The sequence below is a fragment of the Hemitrygon akajei genome, chromosome 6, assembly GCF_048418815.1.
Source record: "Hemitrygon akajei chromosome 6, sHemAka1.3, whole genome shotgun sequence".
NCBI lineage: Eukaryota > Metazoa > Chordata > Chondrichthyes > Myliobatiformes > Dasyatidae > Hemitrygon > Hemitrygon akajei.
The window spans coordinates 174,719,809-174,742,298 of record NC_133129.1 but is presented as its reverse complement, the minus strand read 5'-3'; the positions used below and the strand labels follow the sequence as shown (position 1 = coordinate 174,742,298).

At 39.1% G+C, this 22,490-nt stretch overlaps 1 protein-coding gene across 10 annotated transcripts in view; it reads right to left on the bottom strand.

Moving 5' to 3' along the window:
* The window catches only part of LOC140729704 (liprin-alpha-1-like), a 150,875-nt gene that overhangs the window by 75,691 nt on the left and 52,694 nt on the right, over positions 1–22,490 (bottom strand). For all 10 annotated transcript variants that reach the window (XM_073049793.1, XM_073049789.1, XM_073049790.1 and 7 more), the window contains exons 2-3: positions 4,594–4,695; positions 2,605–2,769 (exon numbers count right to left, since the gene is read on the bottom strand). In XM_073049793.1, coding sequence (XP_072905894.1) covers positions 2,605–2,769; positions 4,594–4,695 — 267 coding nt within the window. The remainder of the gene's footprint in view (positions 1–2,604; positions 2,770–4,593; positions 4,696–22,490) is intronic.

Sequence of the window (22,490 nt, the reverse complement as noted above, 5' to 3'; positions counted from 1 at the left end):
GAGCAAAAATGTATGTTAAAATTAATTCTACGCAATACAAGTTTGAAATCCTATTTGAATAAACATGTCACTAAGGTTGGTTTCTAGCCCTTTCTATGGAGTTAAACTGCTACAGTGCATTTTTACTCATCTCTATAGAAGAGATCAAATCAGTACTGCATGGCAGAAAACAGCAATTATTTCTTTTAGGTAGTAATGGCTGAATGGAAGCCCAAAAACTCTTGCATCAGTACCATCTGACAGCATGCTCAGCTTACAGTTTCAATTGCCCCAAGGGAACTTCATCTCCAAAGCAAAAAAAAAAAATCAAATATTCATCTGTTAATTTCTACTACATCTAGCCTTTCCTTCTGGATGCTTATTCCTTCAATTCTGGGCTTTCTCACAAGATTTATTCATCTTACAATTAGCAACAGAAACCTCGGCACAAACAGCACAGTAAATTTATCTCACTTTGCTGCTTCCAGAAAAATCAAACACAAAAACAGTACAGTAATTTGTTAACTTTATTTCATCAAGCTTTGCTTTAATTATGGAATAATGTAACCTACTTCTAAAATTTCATCTTGCTACCCCACCTTGCCCCAAAAGTGCTTCAACATTCACTTCTATTGTTCTCAAATTCAGAATTTTAATTTTCTCAATTCAGTCCTTATAAATCAACTCTAAATGTTTATTTTTCAATGTTTACAAAGAACTCTTGTTGACATGCAACCATAAATCGTTGCTCGGAGAGCATAAAGGAGGTTCAAGTAATTTAATTCAAAGTCTATTTTATAATAGAACTAAAGTTTGCATTCATGACTTTCAAGTACACAATCTATACTTTCTCAAGTTTAAGTTTGGAAAAGTGAAGGAAGCAGGGCAGAAGCAAATAAAAAACAAGTACGTGTACTACACAATTACCCCTTTAACACGACAATTATGTAATCACTATTAATTGAACTTTTAATTTTAGCAATATTGTTAAAAAGTCAAGGACAGTTGAGCAAAAATGAATATTAGCTAGAGGTACAGTATATTAGTTTAACTACTCAGGAGCTTAGCCACATATCTGAACTTCAAGCTGGGAATGAAGAGAAAAAATGCAAAGGAATGGATAGATTTAGTAAAGAGACTGCTGCATCAGATGCATAAGTGGCAAAAAAGTGTCCAAATGTGGCATGCAAAATTAGTTGAAGCTACTTTTTTTAAAATTGTTAATTTTTCAGAGTTGTTAAATGGGAGCAAATAAAAAATGGTGATAATCATGAGGAAGGAGACATGGATCGAGCTTTTCATTATTTTTCCCAGTTTTTTTCCCACAGAACAGCTGCTTTCAGAAACATGTACTTTCTGTTAAGCAATGAAGTATACCTTTTATATATTAAAATGCTTTCCTCTTTACTCAGCCTCCATTCAAACCTTCAGCAAACTGATAGGATACCTCAAAAGATTAGCTATTCTACCAAAACACTAAATTAGCAAGATGGTGCCAGAAATCAACAGCAACATTTTTCCAGACAGCTTACAAATTACTAGATGCTCTAGTAGATGCTCACTTCTGAACTGTGATTGCTGCAGTCTGCAGCTTATAATTTCCCTTTTAAGGATGTTTTTTTGAAACAGTTAAACTATCTGGTGGTTTTGTAATCTCCTGGAGATACAGTGAACTAGATTCAAGAGTGCAGGTACTGCCAGGGCAGACATCACTGCGTGTGTATGCTGCGTTGAGAACTGATGACAGAAGACAAACCCGTGGTCGGCTCCATTACTCCACGCCGATTAAAACATCAAGCAAGATTACAATCGAGGAAGAGAGCAGAACATAAACAGGTGTTCAGCAGCTTCTTCCTGTGTTTGACCAGTTTCCCTTTTTTCACTACTACCATTGGGCAGGAGGATGCAGGAGTCTTAGGTCCCACGCTTCCAGGTTCGAGAGCAGTTGTTGTCCTGCAGCCAGTGGGCTCCTGGACAGTCTTCACCTGACTCAGTGGTGAACAGAGCCCACAGCTGCAGACTCACTTTTAGGAACTCTCCATGTGATTTCTTTTGTAAACTATATGTGCAATTTGATCAAGGCATCAAGGATGAGGGCAAAGGATGAACTGGTGTTTAGCTCACTACTCTGCAAGGTTTATGTGCTTCAGTGCTGAACTGACTCTGCAGCTGTGGCCTGCAACCATCGGCACTTGCCTTAGTGTTGAAATGACTCTGGACTAACTTTTGGGGACACTGTGGTTAATGGTCTCTGTGTTATTGCTTAATATTGTTTGCACGATCTGTTCTTTTTTTCGTACATTGGGTGTTTGACAGTCCTAGTTGTGTGGAATTATTTTATAAATGGATTCCATTGTGTTTCTTTTTTGTGTGGCTGCCTACAAAGCAAATCTCAAAGTTGTATACAACATACGTACTTTGATAATAAAATGTACTCTGACTTTGAAATTTTAAAATACTTAACTGAAGACTTAAACGAGCTAAAAACATTATTTTTAGGTTAACTGCAGTGAATCAGATATTATCGTAGTATCATCTTTGATTATCGTAATCTGAGACATCAGGGAAAGCAAGCCATTGTGAAATTTAATGACTGGGATAACTTGATATGGAGAAACACAATACCTTTTCATCTAAAGCTTTGTGGTGTTCAAATAATGATTTGAGTGCTTTAAGAACTTCTACTTCACTAGATACACCTGCTGGAGATTGAGCTTGTCTCTTCACTACAGTCATTCTGAGTGACCGTTCATGCCTGGAAACAAGACATTCAAGGTGTTCTAAAAGGAGCTGCAAAATAAAATAAAAATTCAATAAATGCCATATTTAAACATTCTGAAAATATGTCAGAGTACTGTAGGGAGCAGTGTAGTCACAGAATAATTCATTTGTCTCAATGAATTATTAAAATTGGTATTATTGCAATTATGGTTTCATTTTGTAGACCAAATTCTCTAGACCTCAATGGACATTGAAAGTAAATAGACTGAAAGTGAACAGTTTAACATACATACACAGAACACTTTGAGGATTCCTTGTTGGCAACAATAAAAAAAAATATTAAATCATAAAACCATAAAACTTGGGTCCATCGAGGCTGGTTCGCCATTCAATCATGGCTCACTTATTTCTCCCTATCAAACTTATTTTCCTGTCTTCTTCACGTAACCTTTGACACACTCAGTGATCAAGAACCCATCAAATTCCACTTTATATATACCCAGCAACTTGTCCTCCACAGCCAATTGCGACAATTAATTCCACAGATTCATCACAATCTGCCTAAAAAATTCTTCATCTCCATTCTCCTTTCATTCTGAGGCTGTGCCCTGTGGTCCTAGACTCTCTTATTACTAGAAACGTTCTTTCTGTAGTCCAGTCTTCCAATATTCAGCTGATTTCAATGAGATGTCCCTGATCCTTCTAAACCAGATAGTGCAGGACCAGAACCATTAAATGGTCCTCGAAACATTAACCTTTTCATCCCTGGAATGATTCTGAAACTTTGTCCCTTTTCCAATGCCAGCACATCCTTGTACTCTAAAACTCAGTAACTGAAACCTAGTAAGCCCAAATTCCACATCTATGCCAAAAGCAGCATAACATATGTCAGTAGCTTTCTAAGAGCTGGCTCATGATTATGAGGGTGTGTCAGGAAAAAGGAGAATCCAATAACTTAGATGCTGCAATATAATTCACTTGATCAGGAAGAATATTAACTCTTAGGGCTTGATTACCAGGCAGTCAAATTTAATGGCCCTCAGTTCGGCACCTGCTCAGATCAGCAGACTCAGCATGAAGCAGAAACAATATCTTACTGTTTCCTGATCTGAATAACAACACACTTAACCACTCAGTTGTGGTCATCAGATTCTCCCTCCTGGAGTGTTTGCTAATACCAAGAAAGGAATATTGAAAGCTCTACTGTTAAATTATTGACAATAATTTGATATAGCAGGAAGCACTGGGAGATGCCATTTAGGAATCTGTAGTTCGAGTCTTAAAAAGTAACAGCACAATTCTATCAATAAAAATGTGCTTAAACTTGAAATTAATTTGTTTTGAGCTTTTCTTGCAACTTCAATATTCGAAGTCCAAACGTCAACACACGTTACTCCACTTTATCTAAACTTCCAGATTAAACAGCACGTTTGATTGATGAAAAGCGGCAAAATAAAAATTATGGCTAACCAGCAAATTGACATTGAGCGTTCAGTAATCCTCCTGAAAACCTGGCTCTGTTTCGCTCCGCAGATGTTGTCCAATCTGCTGAGTACAGCATTTTGTTATTTTGCTTGTAACCCATGTTCACTACCTCACTACCTTTTCCCTCTTTTTGCATACATTTATACTTACTATAATTTATAATTTTTTTGCTTATTGTACTGAAACAAATTTTATGACATATGCCAACGATATTAAACCTGATTCAATAAGATGTAGAAATGGGGAGCCCACCAAATTATAAACACATGTTTCTTTGTTACTTTAAAAAGAGATAACCAAGAATTTGCTATAGTTACAGGTTTCTAATTCACAGCTCCATTAGCAACCTCCAGTCTTGTTGTAAATCAAGTCAAATTAAATGAACAAATTCTCATTCTGAACTCTTACCCGGGTGTTATTTCGTTCTGCTTTCAGTTCTGAAATTTCTTCTTCTCTTTCCAGCAAATGCTCTCTGCATACATTTAATTCTTTTGTAAGTGCTGCAAACTCCTGTTTAAATAAAAAAATCATTTTAAATTTTGGACATTTTACTTCTTAAACAGTACTTAAATCAAATGTTTTAACCTCTTTCCAAACCCAGAAATTCACAGTAAAATAGAAGAATTTTTACCTTCTACTTTAGTGCTCCAGTTGCAACCTACACCTATTTACCAGAAATGCAAGATCATTATCTTATTTATTTGATACTCATGGCACAGAATGACTAATCCTGGTAGCTAGAAAAGGAAGATCAAATTCAAGAGCAATTCAGCTGTAATCAATAGACAAGTATTGAATGGTAAAGAACTGATGTCTCCATACATGAAGGAAGCTTCACAAATCTGAAAGGAGTTATTTAAATACCGTAGATTTCGCACTACAGAGCGCACCTGATTAAAAGCCGCTGGCTCTAATTTTAGAAATAAAATCAATTTTGTACTTGTACAAGCCGCACCGGATTTTCGGCCGCAGGTGTCCCACGTTGTAATATGAGATATTTACACAGAAAGATATTACACGTGAGGATTTTTTAACTTTTAATTAAATCCATATGGTAACATAAACAAATACATATTGCAAATGCTTTTTTTCGAACCGTGCCTGTAACACGGCTACTTTTAAATATACGTTGCGTATACTTTTTTACTGAACAACATTCCAATATCTCCTAACGACTGGTAAAAAATATATATACTGCAGCCTACCAGGAAAAGTTATTGATCGCCTTTAACTTAAAAGCAGCGTTTTGGCTCCGCCGCTCCGCCGCTCGCCCCCCGCCTTCCCGTTTATCGCAAACCGGTATTTCCCACAAGACGCGGCGAAACCGGGTGTGACGTCATAGCATCCCGGGATGTAGTACAGAAAACAAATATAGTTAAAACACTTCTAACTTTAACTAACAAATGAATTACTAAGCGAAAATATTATAAACTAAATAACTGCCATAAAGGCAGCACAATGCTTTTCTTCGAGTGTTTTCCATGTTGATGAGGGTGAGTACAAATGACTGATTTACAATAATTTAATTGTGAAAGTGCGCTTGATTTATCGTACAATTTCATTGGACCTCTGTGAACTACTAATCAATTTTATTGGTCTACTGTTACGAGGCAAAATGTTTTTGGCAGCATGAAAAAAAATCATGCATTAGCCGCACCGTAGTAAAGGCCGCAGTGTTCAAAGCTGTTCAAAATGTGGGAAAAAAGTAGCGGCTTATAATCCGACATCTACGGTACTTTCATTCTGTCCGCACACACCAAAATTTCCTACATTTCTAAAGTGAAGATGCTGGGTCAGTCATCCCTCAATGAAGGGCCTAAATTTTGGACCAGATTATGACAGACAATCCAAACCCCAAATGTTCACTGATATAGACAATATACAACTTATAAATGCTGCATCACGAACCAATCAAGTATCTTTTAGCACAGCTACACGGGAATAAATCACATGCTCATATTATTTCAGCTATAATTATAGTGGGAAAGGTAGTGAGACCAAAAAGCAAAGGTCTCCAAGTCTACACAATGAATATTACTGAGAAATTGCTTAAGACAGCAAGCAAAACTCACCTCTGCTATTCATCACTAAATTTATTTTTAGAGCCAATGCTTCTTAAATATCCTGATGTGTCTATAATGGTAGCCAGGCTTGCAAGCTAAAAGTAGAAAGCCTTTAGCATCAAGAAAACAAAACAAAAATATATTAAGCATGTATTTTTGTGCCACAGAAATGCTCTTCCTCAGAAGTTACACGTTTCCATTAAGTGATATCAACACATCTGGCTGTATTACAAGACCAAATTTCATTAGCTTTCACTGCACCCCAAATTCATCTAATCCTCTCCGATTCATCCCCCTTCAGATCTGTATTTCCTGCTCAGTTTCAGAACTTCATTAACCTTGGTTTCCTCTCATGGAGACTGCAATCAAGTTGTAAGCCCTTTATCCCCCACCCCCCCCCCCACCACTTTCAAGCACCAGATTGAAAGCAAGATTCCAACCCAAATTAAGCATCTTACAGTGCAGAGCTGAGAATCTGCTCCACAGTTGGAAGTATGATTTTTGTTTGCAAATTCAAACCTATAGCTTTAATTTACATAGAAACTAACAAATTCCAATGCCTAAGCTGATTCAATGGTAGAGCAACAAAGTCTGAGACATGGCTATTCACTTCCCTGCAGTTAGAAAAACTTTGGTTACAAAGTGTAAATTAGTTACAAAGCTTCAAAAGTATTCAATGTGAATTGCATTGAGACCTCAAGCAAGTCTAAAGATGCGACATGTGTGCACATTTTCTCCTTTTGAACATCTCTCTTTTTTTTGGGCAGTCCCCAGGAGTCATGTATATGTTCATTCTAGGTCCTGAGGTAGCTGATAAAGCCAATCCATAATCAGTGCCACAGCTGGGAGCAGGTAGTCAGAGTAATAGCATTATACAGCACAGATATGTGCACTTTTGCCCTAACAGGTTCATGCCAACCCAGCTAGACCCAATTTCCTTTGCTTGGGTCATATCCCTCTAAGCCCTGTTCTTTCATTTACCTATCCAGGTATTTTGTAAATGATAGCATGATAGGAAATGTATGTTTTGGAAGAATACAGGAGGACAAGGTTCAGTACTGCCAGATATGTGAATTGGGTTGGGCATGATCACCTTCAAACTCTTGTCCCGAGACAGCCTTGTGCTGATGTACTGGAGGCAACAGTCAATTTCACCACTAACATTTGGCAAGCAGTTCACATTTTCAAAGTCTCTTCTTGGATCAATACTGGTCAGGAGGGGATTCTTGCCCTGGGGATCCACATTGGCAGAGGCTACTTGTTTCTGGATGTTTACAGCATGGCCCATTCTGTAACACCCTTCAGTAAATGAACCAATGACTTGTAGTTTGACCCCTAAATCTACATACACTGCAACTCAGAGATTAAAGTGACCTAGCTTCATCAGTGGGGATGTGTACTACAGAGTCCTGGTATAGTTACACTCCACACCTTAAGAAGTGTGATTGGGTGACCACAGGTGAGAAGTCAGTCACTGTACAAAAGGAATGAATGTTGAGGGTGTCAGACAATCTGGATATTGGTGACTAGGTTATTGGCAAGTTAAGAGCCACCTGATAGCACTGTTGACAACACCTTCATTAGTTTTCTAAAGATTGAGAGAAGACTGACTGAGCAATAACTAGAGATTGAAGTTGTTCTAGTTTCTGTCAAAATTATATATCAAGACAGCTTTTCCTCTAACGCCAGGTGAATGCCACTGTGCTACAGCAGCTTGCGAAAGAATTGACTTGGTCTACAATGTAGGCTTCAATATTACAGTAAAATTCCATCACCATTCCTGCATCAAGAGCTTTCAGCTTTTTAATATCATGTGCTTTCAGGAATCAAGAAAAAAATTTTCAGTTAGCATTTTAGCTACAAATGACATTAACCTATTCATTTGTTCATATTGTGCTGTGACATAGGACATACTCAATAATTGTCTTTCCACAAACACGATTGTTCTTGGCATATTTTTCTACAGAAGTGGTTTGTCATTGTCTTCTCCTTTGCAGTGTCTTTATAAGAGTGTTCAGAGATCCTTGGCTCCTCCCCTTTCTCCAAACCACAGGGGTAGCCTTCAGCACTTGCATGGGCCCAAGCTGTGCCTGCCTCTTTGTCGGTTGTGTCGAACAGTTGATGTTCGAAGCCTTCTCCAGTAATACTCCCCAACTCCTCCTCCACTATATTGATGAATGCATTGGTACTGCACCCATGCTGAGCTCATCAATTTTATCAATTTTGCCTCTAACTTCCACTCCGCCCTTAAATTCACTTGGTCATCTGACACCCTCCTCCCCTTTCCTCATCTGTCTCCATCTCTAGAGTAAAACTGTCAAAAACACCTTTTATAGACCTACTGATTCCCATGGTCATCTCAACTGTACCTCTTCCTACCCTATCTCCTCAGTTTCTTGGCCTCTGCCACTTCTGCTTTCCATTCCAGGATTCAAATATGTCCTCCTTCATTAAAGGACAGGGATTCCCTCCCTCTACGATTGATGCTACCCTCACCTCCAACTTCTCCATTCTCTGAACATCCATGTTCACCCCGTCTTCTGCTGCTGTCCTTGCCTATCACCCCATCAGCCTCCGCATCCAACACATTATCCTCCGCCATCTTCAAAAGGATCCTATCACTAAATGTATCTTTACCTCCCCCCTCCTCTGCTTTCCGCAGGGGTCGCTTCCTTCGCGATTCCTTGTCCATTCGTCTTTCCCAAATAATCTCCCTCCAGGCACTTAACCCTACAAGTGGCCCAAGTCCCAACACCTGCCCATACACCAAACTCCACCGCCATTCAGGGCCCCAAACAGTACTTCCAGGTGAGACAACTCTTCACTAGTGGATCCACTGGGGTTGTCTATCGTGCTCGGTGCTCCTGATGTGGCCTCCCCTACATTGGTGAGATCCGTCGTAAATTGGAGGACTGCTTCGTCAAGCACCTCCGTACCATCTGACACAAGTGAGACTTCCAGGTGGCCAAACATTGTAATTCTGATACCCGACCTACACGTCAACCCCTGGCCTCCTCTTGTGCCAAGATGAGGCCACATTCAAGAGCAGTACCTTATATCCTAACTGGGTATCTTCCAACCTGATGCATGCACATCAATTTCTCCTTTCAGTGAACAAATTCTGCCCCCCCCCCCCCCCACCATTCCCCAATCTGACCTTTCACTTCTCACCTACTACTTCACCCTGGGTCTCCTCTTCATCCCCTTTCTCCTACTGTCCACTCTCCTTGATCAAACTCTTTCTTCTCCAGCCCTTGACCTTTCCCAGCCACCTGGCTTCACCAATCACCTTCCAGCTAGCCTCTCTCCCCTCCCCCACCTTTTTATTCAGGCATCTTCCCCTTCTATCCCAGTTCTGAAGAAGGGTCGCCACACAAACGTCGACTGTTTAGTCTTTCATAGATGCTGCCTGACTTGCTGTGTTTCTCCAGCAATTTGTGGGTGTTGCTTTAGATTTCCAGCATCTGCAGACCTTCTCATGCAAGAGACCTTCTGCTAGTGTCAAAGGTCGTATAACCAGGACTTATGATGTGCACCAGTGCTCATATCACCATCTACCACCTGCTCCCAAGGCTTCACATGACCCTAATCTGGGGGGGGGGGGGGGGGGGATTTAAATAGGTGCTATACCTCGCCCAAGGAGGATTCACAGGCTTGCAGAGGGAAGTGCCTTACACCTCCTTTGGTAGGTATGCATCTCCATCTTGCCAACCAATCGTTCTATTATTGATTGATTAGCTGGGGGGATATGCTAGCCAGTAGGAATGAGCTATTCTACTGGAGACACTCAGTCTCACAAATTAAGCAGGTCAAAATATATAAAAGCCAGAGTTTTCAGTGCCTCCAGTAAAGAAATGGAATTCAGGATTCTAAATGATACAATAGGCCTGTGTAGCACTATTAGATCACTGGGTTCCAGCTTAATACCACACATTTGGATAATTCAACATCATGTGGAAAGGGCTGAAGATGTGCAAGAACTATGTGAAACTATACTTTCACACCAGAAAATAAACCTGAATATTCAGATGTTCAAATTCAAATTTCAAATTCAGCATTCAGAATTACAGAGAGCTCAAGCATTTTTCATTTTCAGCATCTGTAGTAAGCTGCTTCTGTACTACCTTAAAGTAAAATCTATATTAAACAAGAAATTTACAGCATTATCTACAATGTTCTAAAGGAAAAGTCACTGTACATAATATTGCATATCCACTTACAGGCTGAATTAATGTTTAATGGAATATCAATAAATTATTCACCTGGTAGAACACAGGTGTTTCTCAAAATGTCCCCATAAACAACATCCCACAACTTGCCTTCCATTCAACATATCTGTCACAGAGCAATACAAATTCATTGCAATGCAAAGTGATACTCTGGGTATACCCGTTTTTGGAGCTGGGTAAAACCATCCATCTGTACAACAACTGCACTACAAACAGCCAAAAGGATTTAATCCTCACACCAGTCAGAGGCATGTGCTACTTCAGATTAAGCTTGTGCAGAAGAGCCTGGCATCCGGTCGCCCAGGACTTCCTTACCATTGGGTCCAGAACCCATTCTCAACACTGCGCTGTGTTAAAAGCATTCATGCAGAAGTATATACTACTCCTCAATACTTAATCTTGTGGGACTGTGTGGATGATTGTATGGGTGTGGGGGAGGAACTTTTATATCTGAATCTATTTCATATACTCAATGCCTTAAAATATTTGCACTGTATTCCAGGTATTTCACATGCTCTCCATCCTTTTGCCATTCTATCTAAGGACAGTGACAATTTATTCTTGTTTTTCCACATTTTCCAATTCTGACAAAAGATTGAATAGAAATATTGGCTCTGTTTCTCTGTTCACAGACACTGAATAACCTGATTATTTCTAGCATTCATTATCGTTTTTTTAATTGGCTTTTCAGTTTTTGCTTCAGTTATTGGTATATTTGAGGTATTGTTTAAGGTTTAGAAAGAAAGGTTTACAGGTTTTAGGGTTTGAAAATGTGGGCATACAATTCATGATCAATAAACTGGCTGGCAGATGACACAGAAACTGGTGAAGTTGCTGACAATGTGAAGAAGAGTCTTAGGCTACGAGGTGAGATTCTCTCAGCCTGTACTTGCTATGGGGGCAAATGAAACTGCTTACTTTAACAATGTGTAGCAAGTGTTAAGTTTGAAGGAGGACACAGTCTTTGAGCAGGGAGGGGGGGGAAGAGGGGGGGGAAGAGGGGGGGGGGAGAGGGGGGGGGAGAGGGGGGGGAGAGGGGGGGGAGAGGGGGGGGAGAGGGGGGGGAGAGGGGGGGGGAGAGGGGGGGGGAGAGGGGGGGGAGAGGGGGGGGAGAGGGGGGGGGGAGAGGGGGGGGGAGAGGGGGGGGGGAGAGGGGGGGGGGAGAGGGGGGGGGAGAGGGGGGGGAGAGGGGGGGGAGAGGGGGGGGAGAGGGGGGGGAGGGGGGGGAGAGGGGGGGGAGAGGGGGGGGAGAGGGGAGAGAGGGGGGAGAGAGGGGGGAGAGAGGGGGGAGAGAGGGGGGGAGAGAGGGGGGAGAGAGGGGGGAGAGAGGGGGGAGAGAGGGGGGAGAGAGGGGGGAGAGAGAGATACATACACATTACACATGTAATTACACATGGCACTTGTACACATCAAGCAGGGGAAGCTACTATCAAACCTTTGCATATCAATAATAGCCACTTTTGCGCTGTTAACATTTTTGCCTTGAAGACAACATAAATGCTACAGTACACCAATAAGAGTCAAATATTAACTACATTACAATACAATTTTAATGTGATTTAAAAGTATTTGCGTCAGTTCTTCATATACAGCATTTACAAGTGTGCTTACGTCACCATTCACAGATTTATGCAACATCTCAATACCAAGGAGAAAAATCCCATTGTAAAGTCTTTATTCCATGAAAAATATACCCCTGGAGCATAAAATCTTAAGTTAAATCAGGTAAAATACATTGTACTCCTGCTTCTACTCAGGTAGTGTTAGTAGCCTTAGTTTTGTGAGAAAAATATTTTTCTTAAATATTACAGATGTGGTACTTTTGCCTCAACCTCAAATCATAGGCGAGAAGTGTTAAACAAAAAAAGATGTTCAACTTTTAAATCTCCTGCGAATTGGTGCATTTCATTTTATTCGAATCAGACAGATTAGTCAAAATAAGAACTCATCGTCCACACATTTTTCCAGTTTACAATTCTCCAAAAGCAATCAGAAAGGTTCAATGGCTGGAATTTCAAACTATTGAATCTTGTTTACAAAAAGTAAGTCACAGCACTATTTTTAAAATTACTTAAAGTTTCCCCACCAGGAATTAAAAATAAATTTATCTTTGGTGATAAAAGGCACAGGATAGTTGTAGAGGGCTATTTTTCTGACTTGAAGTCTGTAACCAGGGGGTATTGCAGAGCTCTGTGTTGTGTTCTTGGTTGTTTATATTCAAGTGATAATCGATGAGAAATTCTGTGGTCTGATAAGGAAGTTGGTTGATTGCTGGAATTGCAGATAGCAAGGATAGTTGCCCAAGGATACAGAAGGACTTTGATCAGCTGGAAAGTGGGGCGATGAAGTAGAAAAATGTTATTAAATTCATACAAGTGCGAGGTAATGCATTTTGAGTCAGATAGTACTGGTCAGACATACAGGAAACAGCAGGAACCTTTGGAAGATTTAATATACAGAGGGACATTAGTTCTCTAACTACCCTACAGGGAGAGGTTCTGCAAAACTGGCAACACAAGTGGACGAAGGAAATTTATATTAGGCAAGAAACGGTGTTGGATAGACTGTTGAGTCTGAAGGCTTATAAGTCCCCGGGACCCGATGGTCTGCATCCCAGGGTACTTAAAGAGGGGGCTCTAGAAATCGTGGACGCATTGGTAATCATTTTCCAATGTTCTATAGATTCAGGAACAGTTCCTGCTGATTGGAGGGTGGCTAATGTTGTCCCACTTTTCAAGAAAGGAGGGAGAGAGAAAACAGGGAATTATAGACCGGTTAGCCTGACGTCAGTGGTGGGAAAGATGCTGGAGTCAATTATAAAAGAGGAAATTATGACACATTTGGATAGCAGTAGAAGGATCAGTCTGAGTCAGCATGGATTTATGAAGGGAAAATCATGCCTGACTAATCTTCTGGAGTTTTTTGAGAATGTAACTATGAAAATGGACAAGGGAGAGCCAGTGGATGTAGTGTACCTGGACTTCCAGAAAGCTTTTGATGAAGTCCCACATAGGAGATTAGTGGGCAAAATTAGGGCACATGGTATTGGGGGCAGAGTACTGACATGGATTGAAAATTGGCTAGCTGACAGGAAACAAAGAGTAGTGATTAACGGGTCCCTTTCGGAATGGCAGGCTGTGACCAGTGGGGTACCACAAGGTTCGGTGCTGGGACTGCAGCTGTTTACAATATACATTAATGATTTAGATGAAGGGATTAAAAGTAACATTAGCAAATTTGCTGATGACACAAAGCTGGGTGGCAGTGTGAAATGTCAGGAGGATGTTATGAGAAAGCAGGGTGACTTGGACAGGTTGGGTGAGTGGGCAAATGTATGGCAGATGCAGTTTAATGTGGATAAATGTGAGGTTATCCACTTTGGTGGCAAGAACAGGAAGGCAGATTACTATCTAAATGGAGTCAAGTTAGGAAAAGGGGAAGTACAACGAGATCTAGGTGTTCTTGTACATCAGTCAATGAAAGCAAGCATGCAGGTACAGCAGGCAGTGAAGAAAGCTAATGGCATGCTGGCTTTTATAACAAGAGGAATTGAGTATAGAAGTAAAGAGGTCCTTCTGCAGCTGTACAGGGCCCTGATGAGACCCCACCTGGAGTATTGTGTGCAGTTTTGGTCTCCAAATTTGAGGAAGGACATTCTTGCTATTGAGGGAGTGCAGCGTAGCTTCACAAGGTTAATTCCCGGAATGGCGGGACTGTCATATGTTGAAACATTGGAGCGACTGGGCTTGTATACACTGGAATTTAGAAAGTTGAGAGGGGATCTGATTGAAACATATAAGATTATTAAGGGATTGGACACACTGGAGGCAGGAAGCATGTTCCCGCTGATGGGCGAGTCCAGAACTAGAGGCCACAGTTTAAGGATAAGGGGTAGGCCATTTAGAACAGAGATGCGGAAAAACGTTTTCACCCAGAGAGTGGTGGATATGTGGAATGCTCTGCCACAGAAGGCAGTGGAGGCCAAGTCTCTGGATGCATTCAAGAGAGAATTAGGTAGAGCTCTTATAGGTAGTGGGGTCAAGGGATATGGGGAGAGGGCAGGAACGGGGTACTGATTGTGTATGATCAGCCATGATCACAGTGAATGGGGGTGCTGGCTAGAAGGGCTGAATGGCCTACTCCTGCACCTACTGTCTATTGTCTATTGAAGGCACATGGCTTATTTGCCTTCATAGGCAGAAGCATCGGAAAGGAATAGAGGGAGATGAGCCAAAATGAGGAAAATAGAAATAGATATCTTTGTTGGCAAAGTGTTGTATGGCCATAATCCTCTAGGAACCAGTAATATTTTTTTTAAATGAAGCACTGCAGCAAAGCTCATTAAAGACAATAAATCTGCATGCCAAGGTTTGTGCCACCACTCAGTCCTACTCAGGATTTTGTGGTAAATGTAAAATGTCAGCAGTGATGCCTTTGAAAGTTAACATTGTCTTACTATAACGCTGTACTTCATACAATATGAAAATAAACACTAAGGGACAATAGATGAGGTAATGCAGTAACTTACAATCAAGAAAAGGAATTTGTACTAAATTTTAAAGGAGGAAGTATTTTAAAACCTATGCAAAAATCACTTGGCTTAAAGAATAATATATACTGCAAAGATTTCTAACTTCAACAAAAAAAAGAAAATGCAATAAGTAAACCAATCCCAAAAATTTCCAAGACAAGAGGTGTATTCAAAAGCCTCCAGTCATACGTTACTTTCACCTGAATTGGTGTAAACATCTTTGGAGGTCATTTCCTGACCTTTCTGCTCAGGACAGAAATAATACAATATTTTTGAATATTCGTTCTTGACAATAACAATCAAATGGGAAAGCTCAGTGTCAAATTACTTTTTAGTTTTATAATAACCTGTGAACAATGAACTGTCCTCACTTTTGCTTTTTTTTAAAAAAAATAAGCAACTCTTACTTAATGGTTACATTTAAAAGTTAGTTTAAATACATTTTGGGTAAAACACGTTTCTAGCTGTATCCACCATCTTAATATTCCATTCAGTGTAGTAAACAATTGGGTTTTTTATCTTACGGGAAAAAAACACACCATTTATTGAACGCAAATTAGTTTTCTCCTCACTGAACATGTAGATAGGCAAACTAGATACAAATTATTTCCTGTTCCAAACCCTAAATAACTTCACGAACTTCTTTCCCCACACATCTCTTCCCAGTCATCAAATTTTACTGTTGTACTGCAAAATATCCATAATTTCCTGGGTGCAAAGGAAATTCCCCAGGATGTTGCCAGTGATGAAGAGTTTTAGCTATCAGAAAATTCTGTGTAGATGGGGCTCATTTTCATTGGATCAAAGGCAGCTACAGAAAGGATCTCCTCCCACAATGGAACTCGATTATGAGCAGGCATATATGGCAGTTAGCAGGAACTTTTATCCCTTAATAGATATGTCTAAAATTGGAGGTCATAAGTTTATACAAGATTTACTGGTGATCTGAGGAAGAGCTATCTCAGTCAGAGACTAGCTGAAATCTGGAACATGCTTCTGGTACATTATGGGGGCCAGGTATCCTCAACATTTAAGTAGCCTCTGGACAAGCACTTCAATCACCAAGACACGGAAAGCTACGGATCAAATATTAGCAAAAGATTAGTATAAATGAACATTTGGTGGTTGGTATGGCTACACTCTGCTGCACAGCTAGTTCTATGACTCAGAGTGAGCACCCCTCATCTGGGGGCGGGGAGGGGGGGAGAATTGGATTTCACAGGTTTTTAGAATTTCAGCAAGGGGTGCTCAACTTGTATAACTATAAATACACCTTTTAGAGGTTGAGGGGGATAAATGTTTCATTGTTCATAGTGTCAACCTTATCTTAAACAAGTCCACCACCTTTAATCAACAGACTTGAAATAATAACTGACTAACTGGCTTCTCACATGGTAATTTGAATAGGCATACACTTGAATAGTAGGGGCTTAATGCAAACAGCAACGTTTCGTGCTGATAACAATACACATTTCAAAGATGCAAAGCAAAAACATGCAATAGCATTGGGAAGATGCCTTTGGAAAAAAGAGTTGTTAAAGGGTAAAGGGACAAAAGGGAGAAAACAGCAGAGAATAATCTTGTTTCCAGAAAGATAAGCAGATGCTAAGGGCAGGGCAGCAATAATTACGGTAAGTGGGCTGTAACACTAAAAACTTTTGCTTCATTATTACAAGCACAATTTTTTTAGATGACAAAAAGCCATTTGGTACAAAATTCTACCTGTCTGAATGAACAGATGGGACATTGGCAGCTGGCCTTCCTACCAGTTGTCTGAACCTGCTTCCTAGACAATGCACTGGAGGAAGTCAAGACATAGAAGGCCAAGGATCAACTGCTCATCAGCAGCTATTTGACTTCACACCAAATATTCACAATGCATCTTCAGCAAATTATCACAGCATTTCACAGGAACATTAGTAAACAAAATCTGACAGACACACAAGGACATGTGATCAAAGCCACCCAAAGATGTACATTTTAAGCAACATCTTGAAGGGAAAAGGCAAATGTGAAAGCATATGGGGTACGTTTTGATTTGGGTATCTAAGCGATCAGAAGGAATTTAATATCAGAAGAGCAAAGAGTTGTTAAGACTGGAAAAGTTGAGAAAACAGGCAGGCTGCAGAAAGATTTAGATTAGAATGGACAAGAAAGCGGCAAATGAAATACAATGTTGGAAAATGCATTGTCATGCACTTTGGCAGAAGAAATAAATGTGCAGACTATTTTCTAAACAGGGATAAAATCCAAAAACATGAGATACAAAGGGACTTAGGAGTCCTTGTGCAGAACACTCTAAAAATTAACTTGGTTAAGTTAGTGGTGAGGAAGGCACAGATTCGATAAGCCAAATGGCCTAATTCTGCTCCTACGTCTAATGCAAAAAGTTAGAGAGATAGGATGGAAGGGGTTCATGGAGTGATTTAAAACCACAAGTAATTAAAATTGAGTCAGCAAAATTGAGAGGTAACAGAATTCAGCAAGCAACAAAGCCTTTCTGCAAGTTATGATATGAGAAGCAGATTGTTGGGCAAATTCAAGTTCTCCGTCAACCTTCATAGATCTATCTTTCAATCAATGACTTGAATGAACTTAATATGGTTATGAGCAAAATTAAGATGAGAAAGATGTGGAGTTTCCAAACACAGTCAAATTAAAAGATAAATTGGTAACTGGTGGATCTAATGCAGAGAAGAGTGAGGAGAAATACACAGACAGAAGAAATACACTGGATAGTGATGTAAAGCAACACTAATAAATGACAAACTTTATGTGCTGCCTTTATGGCAGTTATTTAGTTTATAATATTTTCACTTAGTAATTTGTTTGTTAGCATTTTTTAGTTAAAGTTAGGATCGTTTAAGTAAATTCATTTGTCTGTAATATATCGCGGCTGTGATGACGTCACATCCGGTTTTGCCGCGTCTTGTGGGAAAATACCGGTTTGGGATAAACGCAAGGGTGGGGGGCGCTCACATGTGGCAGTTCAGCGCAAGTTAAGGTTGTTCTCTACGCACCAGAGACACAGTGAAAGCAACGCTGTAAGTCATGAGATAATCGATATGTTGAATTAAAATGTTAATGCTGATTCTGTTAAAAGTAACGACGGTCGATAAGGTTTATGTTTTCGTTAGTTAAAGAGTCGGGATAGTTTGTGTTGAAGTGTATTTAAAGCAGTCAATGGAGCAGGTAGATTCTGACTGTATGCTGCACTTTAATGTAATGTAGTTATTGTAGTTTTACCTTTGCAAGTATTCACGATGTAAATGTGATATTTAGAAGGAAACAAACACTGTACCAATCTTGTATTGTTTTATCAACAGTTTTCACCATACATTAATGTGAAGAGTGAACAGTAAATGGTTAATCTTACTGCGACCTTGTTTTCATTGACTACGGTTTAACTCGACGTTTAATTCGGGTTTCGTTACACCCGAGCGAGAATGTTACACTTTATAATTATAATATGGAAGCTACAAATTAAAAATATGTGTCTACTTTGGGTCATCAAAGCTATAGAGATGAATTTATTTGAATGAGAACCTTCAGATGTGAAATCAGATTAGAGCTCTGGACTTTTTATTTAGATTGAAGAAATTTATAGTAAGCCTAATTAAAGAGTTTAAAATTACAATATGCAAAATAACATGGGGAGTCATAAAAAGAGTTTTAAACATTGTTGTTAGAGCACAATCTCCTAAAAGAAATAAGGCGAAACCTGCATACAATTTTTAGTAGAGAAAAAAATTGGATTTAAAAAAACTTAGTAAGCTAATAAGAATGGAAACAGTAAGAGTATCCAGGTAATTAACTCTTTCATAACAAAGGCATGTCAGAATGGTCACTCTTTATGCTCTACAGTGCTATGAATAACTGGATATACATTTATTCGGGAAAATTTTCCAGATTATAGTTGGATAAATTGAAGGGCACTTTTTTCATCTTTAACTAGTATTTCTCAAAATCCCAAACCTCAGTGGGTTAAGTTACATTAATCAGGCTGGCCTGTTGCACAATTATAAATCAACTGTAAAAAATAAATTTTAGTTATCAACGGATACAATGCTGCCGCTCAGCTGTGGACGGATGAACCTTTAACACTGGCAAATGATACACAAAGAACTGAAGAGGAAATGACACACAATTCAAATCAACTTAAAACAAAAGGCTGAATAAGCCATTTTTTAAATGTTATTTTATATATTCATAATGTTCTTTTCATTTTAACTATGCAATTTTTAATTATCAGCATTAAACTTATCACCGCTGGGTATCCACATTAATTATTCACTGACAGGCAAAGGCTTTGCAGTGCAGAGAAAGGAATAGGTGCGGCATAAAATCTACATACGTACACAATCATTTAAATCGTGATTAACACAACATTGTAATGTAAAAAGTGAAAGCTGTAAATGCTTCTCAAAGCTGCAAAAAACTGACTGAAATAAATCCAACTAAAATAAAATGGTAGCTTCCTTAGATAGGCGCACTTTCAAATTTATTCCACGGCTAGGTCAGTATTTCTGCAAATGCTTCTGTATAACAACTGATTTTACTGAACTACAGTGGAACTAAAAACATACAACTTTTTAAAATGAGCAACTCTTAAGAGATGAAATTCAGGGGTTTATGAGGATCCCCATGTGCCCCACACTCCACCCCACTCCAATTACATAAATCAGAAGCACAATGTTTATTTTATACATTTAAACATTTTTGTCTAGACGCATTTATTTTCAAAATTTGGCACTGAAAATACACATTTATGATTGAGGGCGTGCGACAAAGATTCATTAAAGCAAACATGTCTAAATTTATTAAACTGTGCACCCAACAAATTTCTTCTTATAGATGCTTTGGACTCCTCTCCCCAATTCTGTCATCTTTTCCAGGCATCAGTCGTCAATCATACTTCAGTTAACATAACTCGTATGCTTTGTGGTATAAATACTCTTTAGCAGTTTAAATAACAATGACAGCATTGGCACAAAGAAGTCTTGATAATTATGAAAACAGTTCTTAAATTCTGAGAGAATCTCAGTTTGCTGATTTCAGGTCTTTCTTAGTAACATTTGAAGTTCACAAAAACCACGTCACCACAACAGTACATTTCACTTCACACAAAAAAGTTCATTGCATCCACATGCAAACAAATAAAAATGGTGTGTTAAACTCTTAAGCTTTGGAAAACATATCCTAAAAGCCTGGCTTTATTTATATCACAGCCATTTTAATTGCTATAACTGTGGCCAAATTCAATGACCATCTGAAACTTGGTTTACATCTCTATTTTGAGGCTCTGTACTGCTCTCATGTTGACAAGCCCACTCTTTTGTTTCTATCTCTACTGTCCCTATTACTGCATGAAATGAATGACAAGATGCAGCTCCTAAATATTGTCTTCTTGAATCTTAAGGCAATTTTCCTTTGATTCATATAATCTGAAACTACTCGAAACACGCTAATCTGTAGCAATTTACGTGCAATTTTTCCTAAAGATGATAAGTTCATCTTAAGTCTGATTCCAAATATATCTGTTACACCATTTTTAGTTCTTGTTTAAATATTGCACATTTTTACCAAGCCACAATAGTAAAACTATTAAGTAGAGAAATTTAAGAGTTTTGCCATCACTATATTCCATATTATTTATGGCATTATTGCTGTCAATGCAGATCAATGGCAATCTTCTTCATTTTTAAATGGAGAAAACTAACCAGCTTTTCATTCAAGCTGTTCAGAATCAGAATCATTTTACACCTTCATCTCCATTCCACTGTCTACACACTCATCAAAACATTAATCAAAATGATCTCTGGCTCAAATCATGCTGTTCTTCCACATGGATCTGAGCATCCTCTTCATTGCAACAACCCTCAAATTCTCGTGTGGTTTACAATCCACTTTGTAAATCTGTATCCCATACCAAACCTGTTACCTGCCTTTTTTATGTGGAGCAGAAATAGAAAAATAATTATATGATAGGGTGGGAAAATATTGAAAACAAGAAAAAATTAGTTGAAAAAGATAACTCACATTTGAATATAATACTGATTCACCCCTTTTTCATGCTTTTCACAAAATACAGCCTCAGTGATTTAACAAAAAAGCAGCCTCACTAAATACAACTAAAATAATTAAGAGCCAAAATGTATCATCCTTCTTCCTTTGAGACATCAATTGTCACATCCCAACACTCTTGGATAGACCACAACAGAGAAAAATTAGTCAGTGATCTAATTACCCCCATGTGGACAGAGATGCAACAGTCAGCACCTCAACTCCAGGGGCCTGGTTTCAATCTTGGCCTCAGATGCCACTAGTGTAAAGTTTGCACATTGTCCCAAGGGACATTTTAATAGGTTAAAAACCTGCTATAAATTAACTTTCATTGTAGAGGAGTGAGAAAGATGGCCATGAGAGAGCAGCTGGTTGAGATCTGTAGGGAAGTAAGTGTGTAAATGGGACCGGTTAATTTTTCTCTGCTGGGAGCCAGCATGAACACCATAGGCTGATAGCACCCTTTGGTGTCATATAACCTTCTTCTACCACCTCCTCAAGGTCCACAAGCTGGACCACCTTAGTAGATCCATTGTTTCAGCCTATTCACGTCCCAGTGAATTTATTTTATTACAACTGGACTATTATTTCTCCCTTTGTCCAGACTCCTACCATGACATCCGGGACACATTTGATGCACTTTGACCACTTCCAGATACTGATCCCAACTAGCCAACCTCCAACGTGGACACCCAATTCCTTTACCTCCATCCCACAGCAGTTGACCCAAGAACTTCACTTCTTTGTTAAATATAGCTCGAAACATTTCCCCTCCACATCACTATTTGCCTAACATTAAGTTCCTTGATCACCACTCATTTTCAAAGATTCAGCAATGGGAACTTACTAAGTTTATGGTCCTGGCTCTGCTATTCAATAAAAAAAGTTAGAAAGAATCCTTATTTCAGTCTTCTATGCTCTTTGTCAGAATAAAAGAATCTGAAATTAGAGTTCTGTATGCTCATGAAAACAGGGTGAAATCTGTCAAAGCGTCATAGACCTAAACTATTGTCTGTTTTTCTTTCCATGGATGCTGCCTGTTTTGAGCACATTTTGGACAAAAACAGAAAATCAGTACTTTCACCACCAATTTCTACCCTACTCAATTTCACATGGATAAACCAACACCTTATTTTTGTTTTTAAATGACAGAGACCATCATCTATTCCAGCTCAGAGGAATCTCATCCTAGTTTATTGATATGATAATCTGGCTAATTTGAGTATTTTACACTAATGGCAACAGTTCTAAAACACTTGACAATGAGATTTAAAACAGCACTTCACTGGATGCTCAGTAGTGCCAAGAAAAGGAAGCATTAAAAAAAAAATGGAGGGTTAATTAAACAAATTAAAGAGTAGCTACTGAATTAACTAATTCAATAGCCTAGCTCCTAAAGTTATTTGGAGAATCACAATG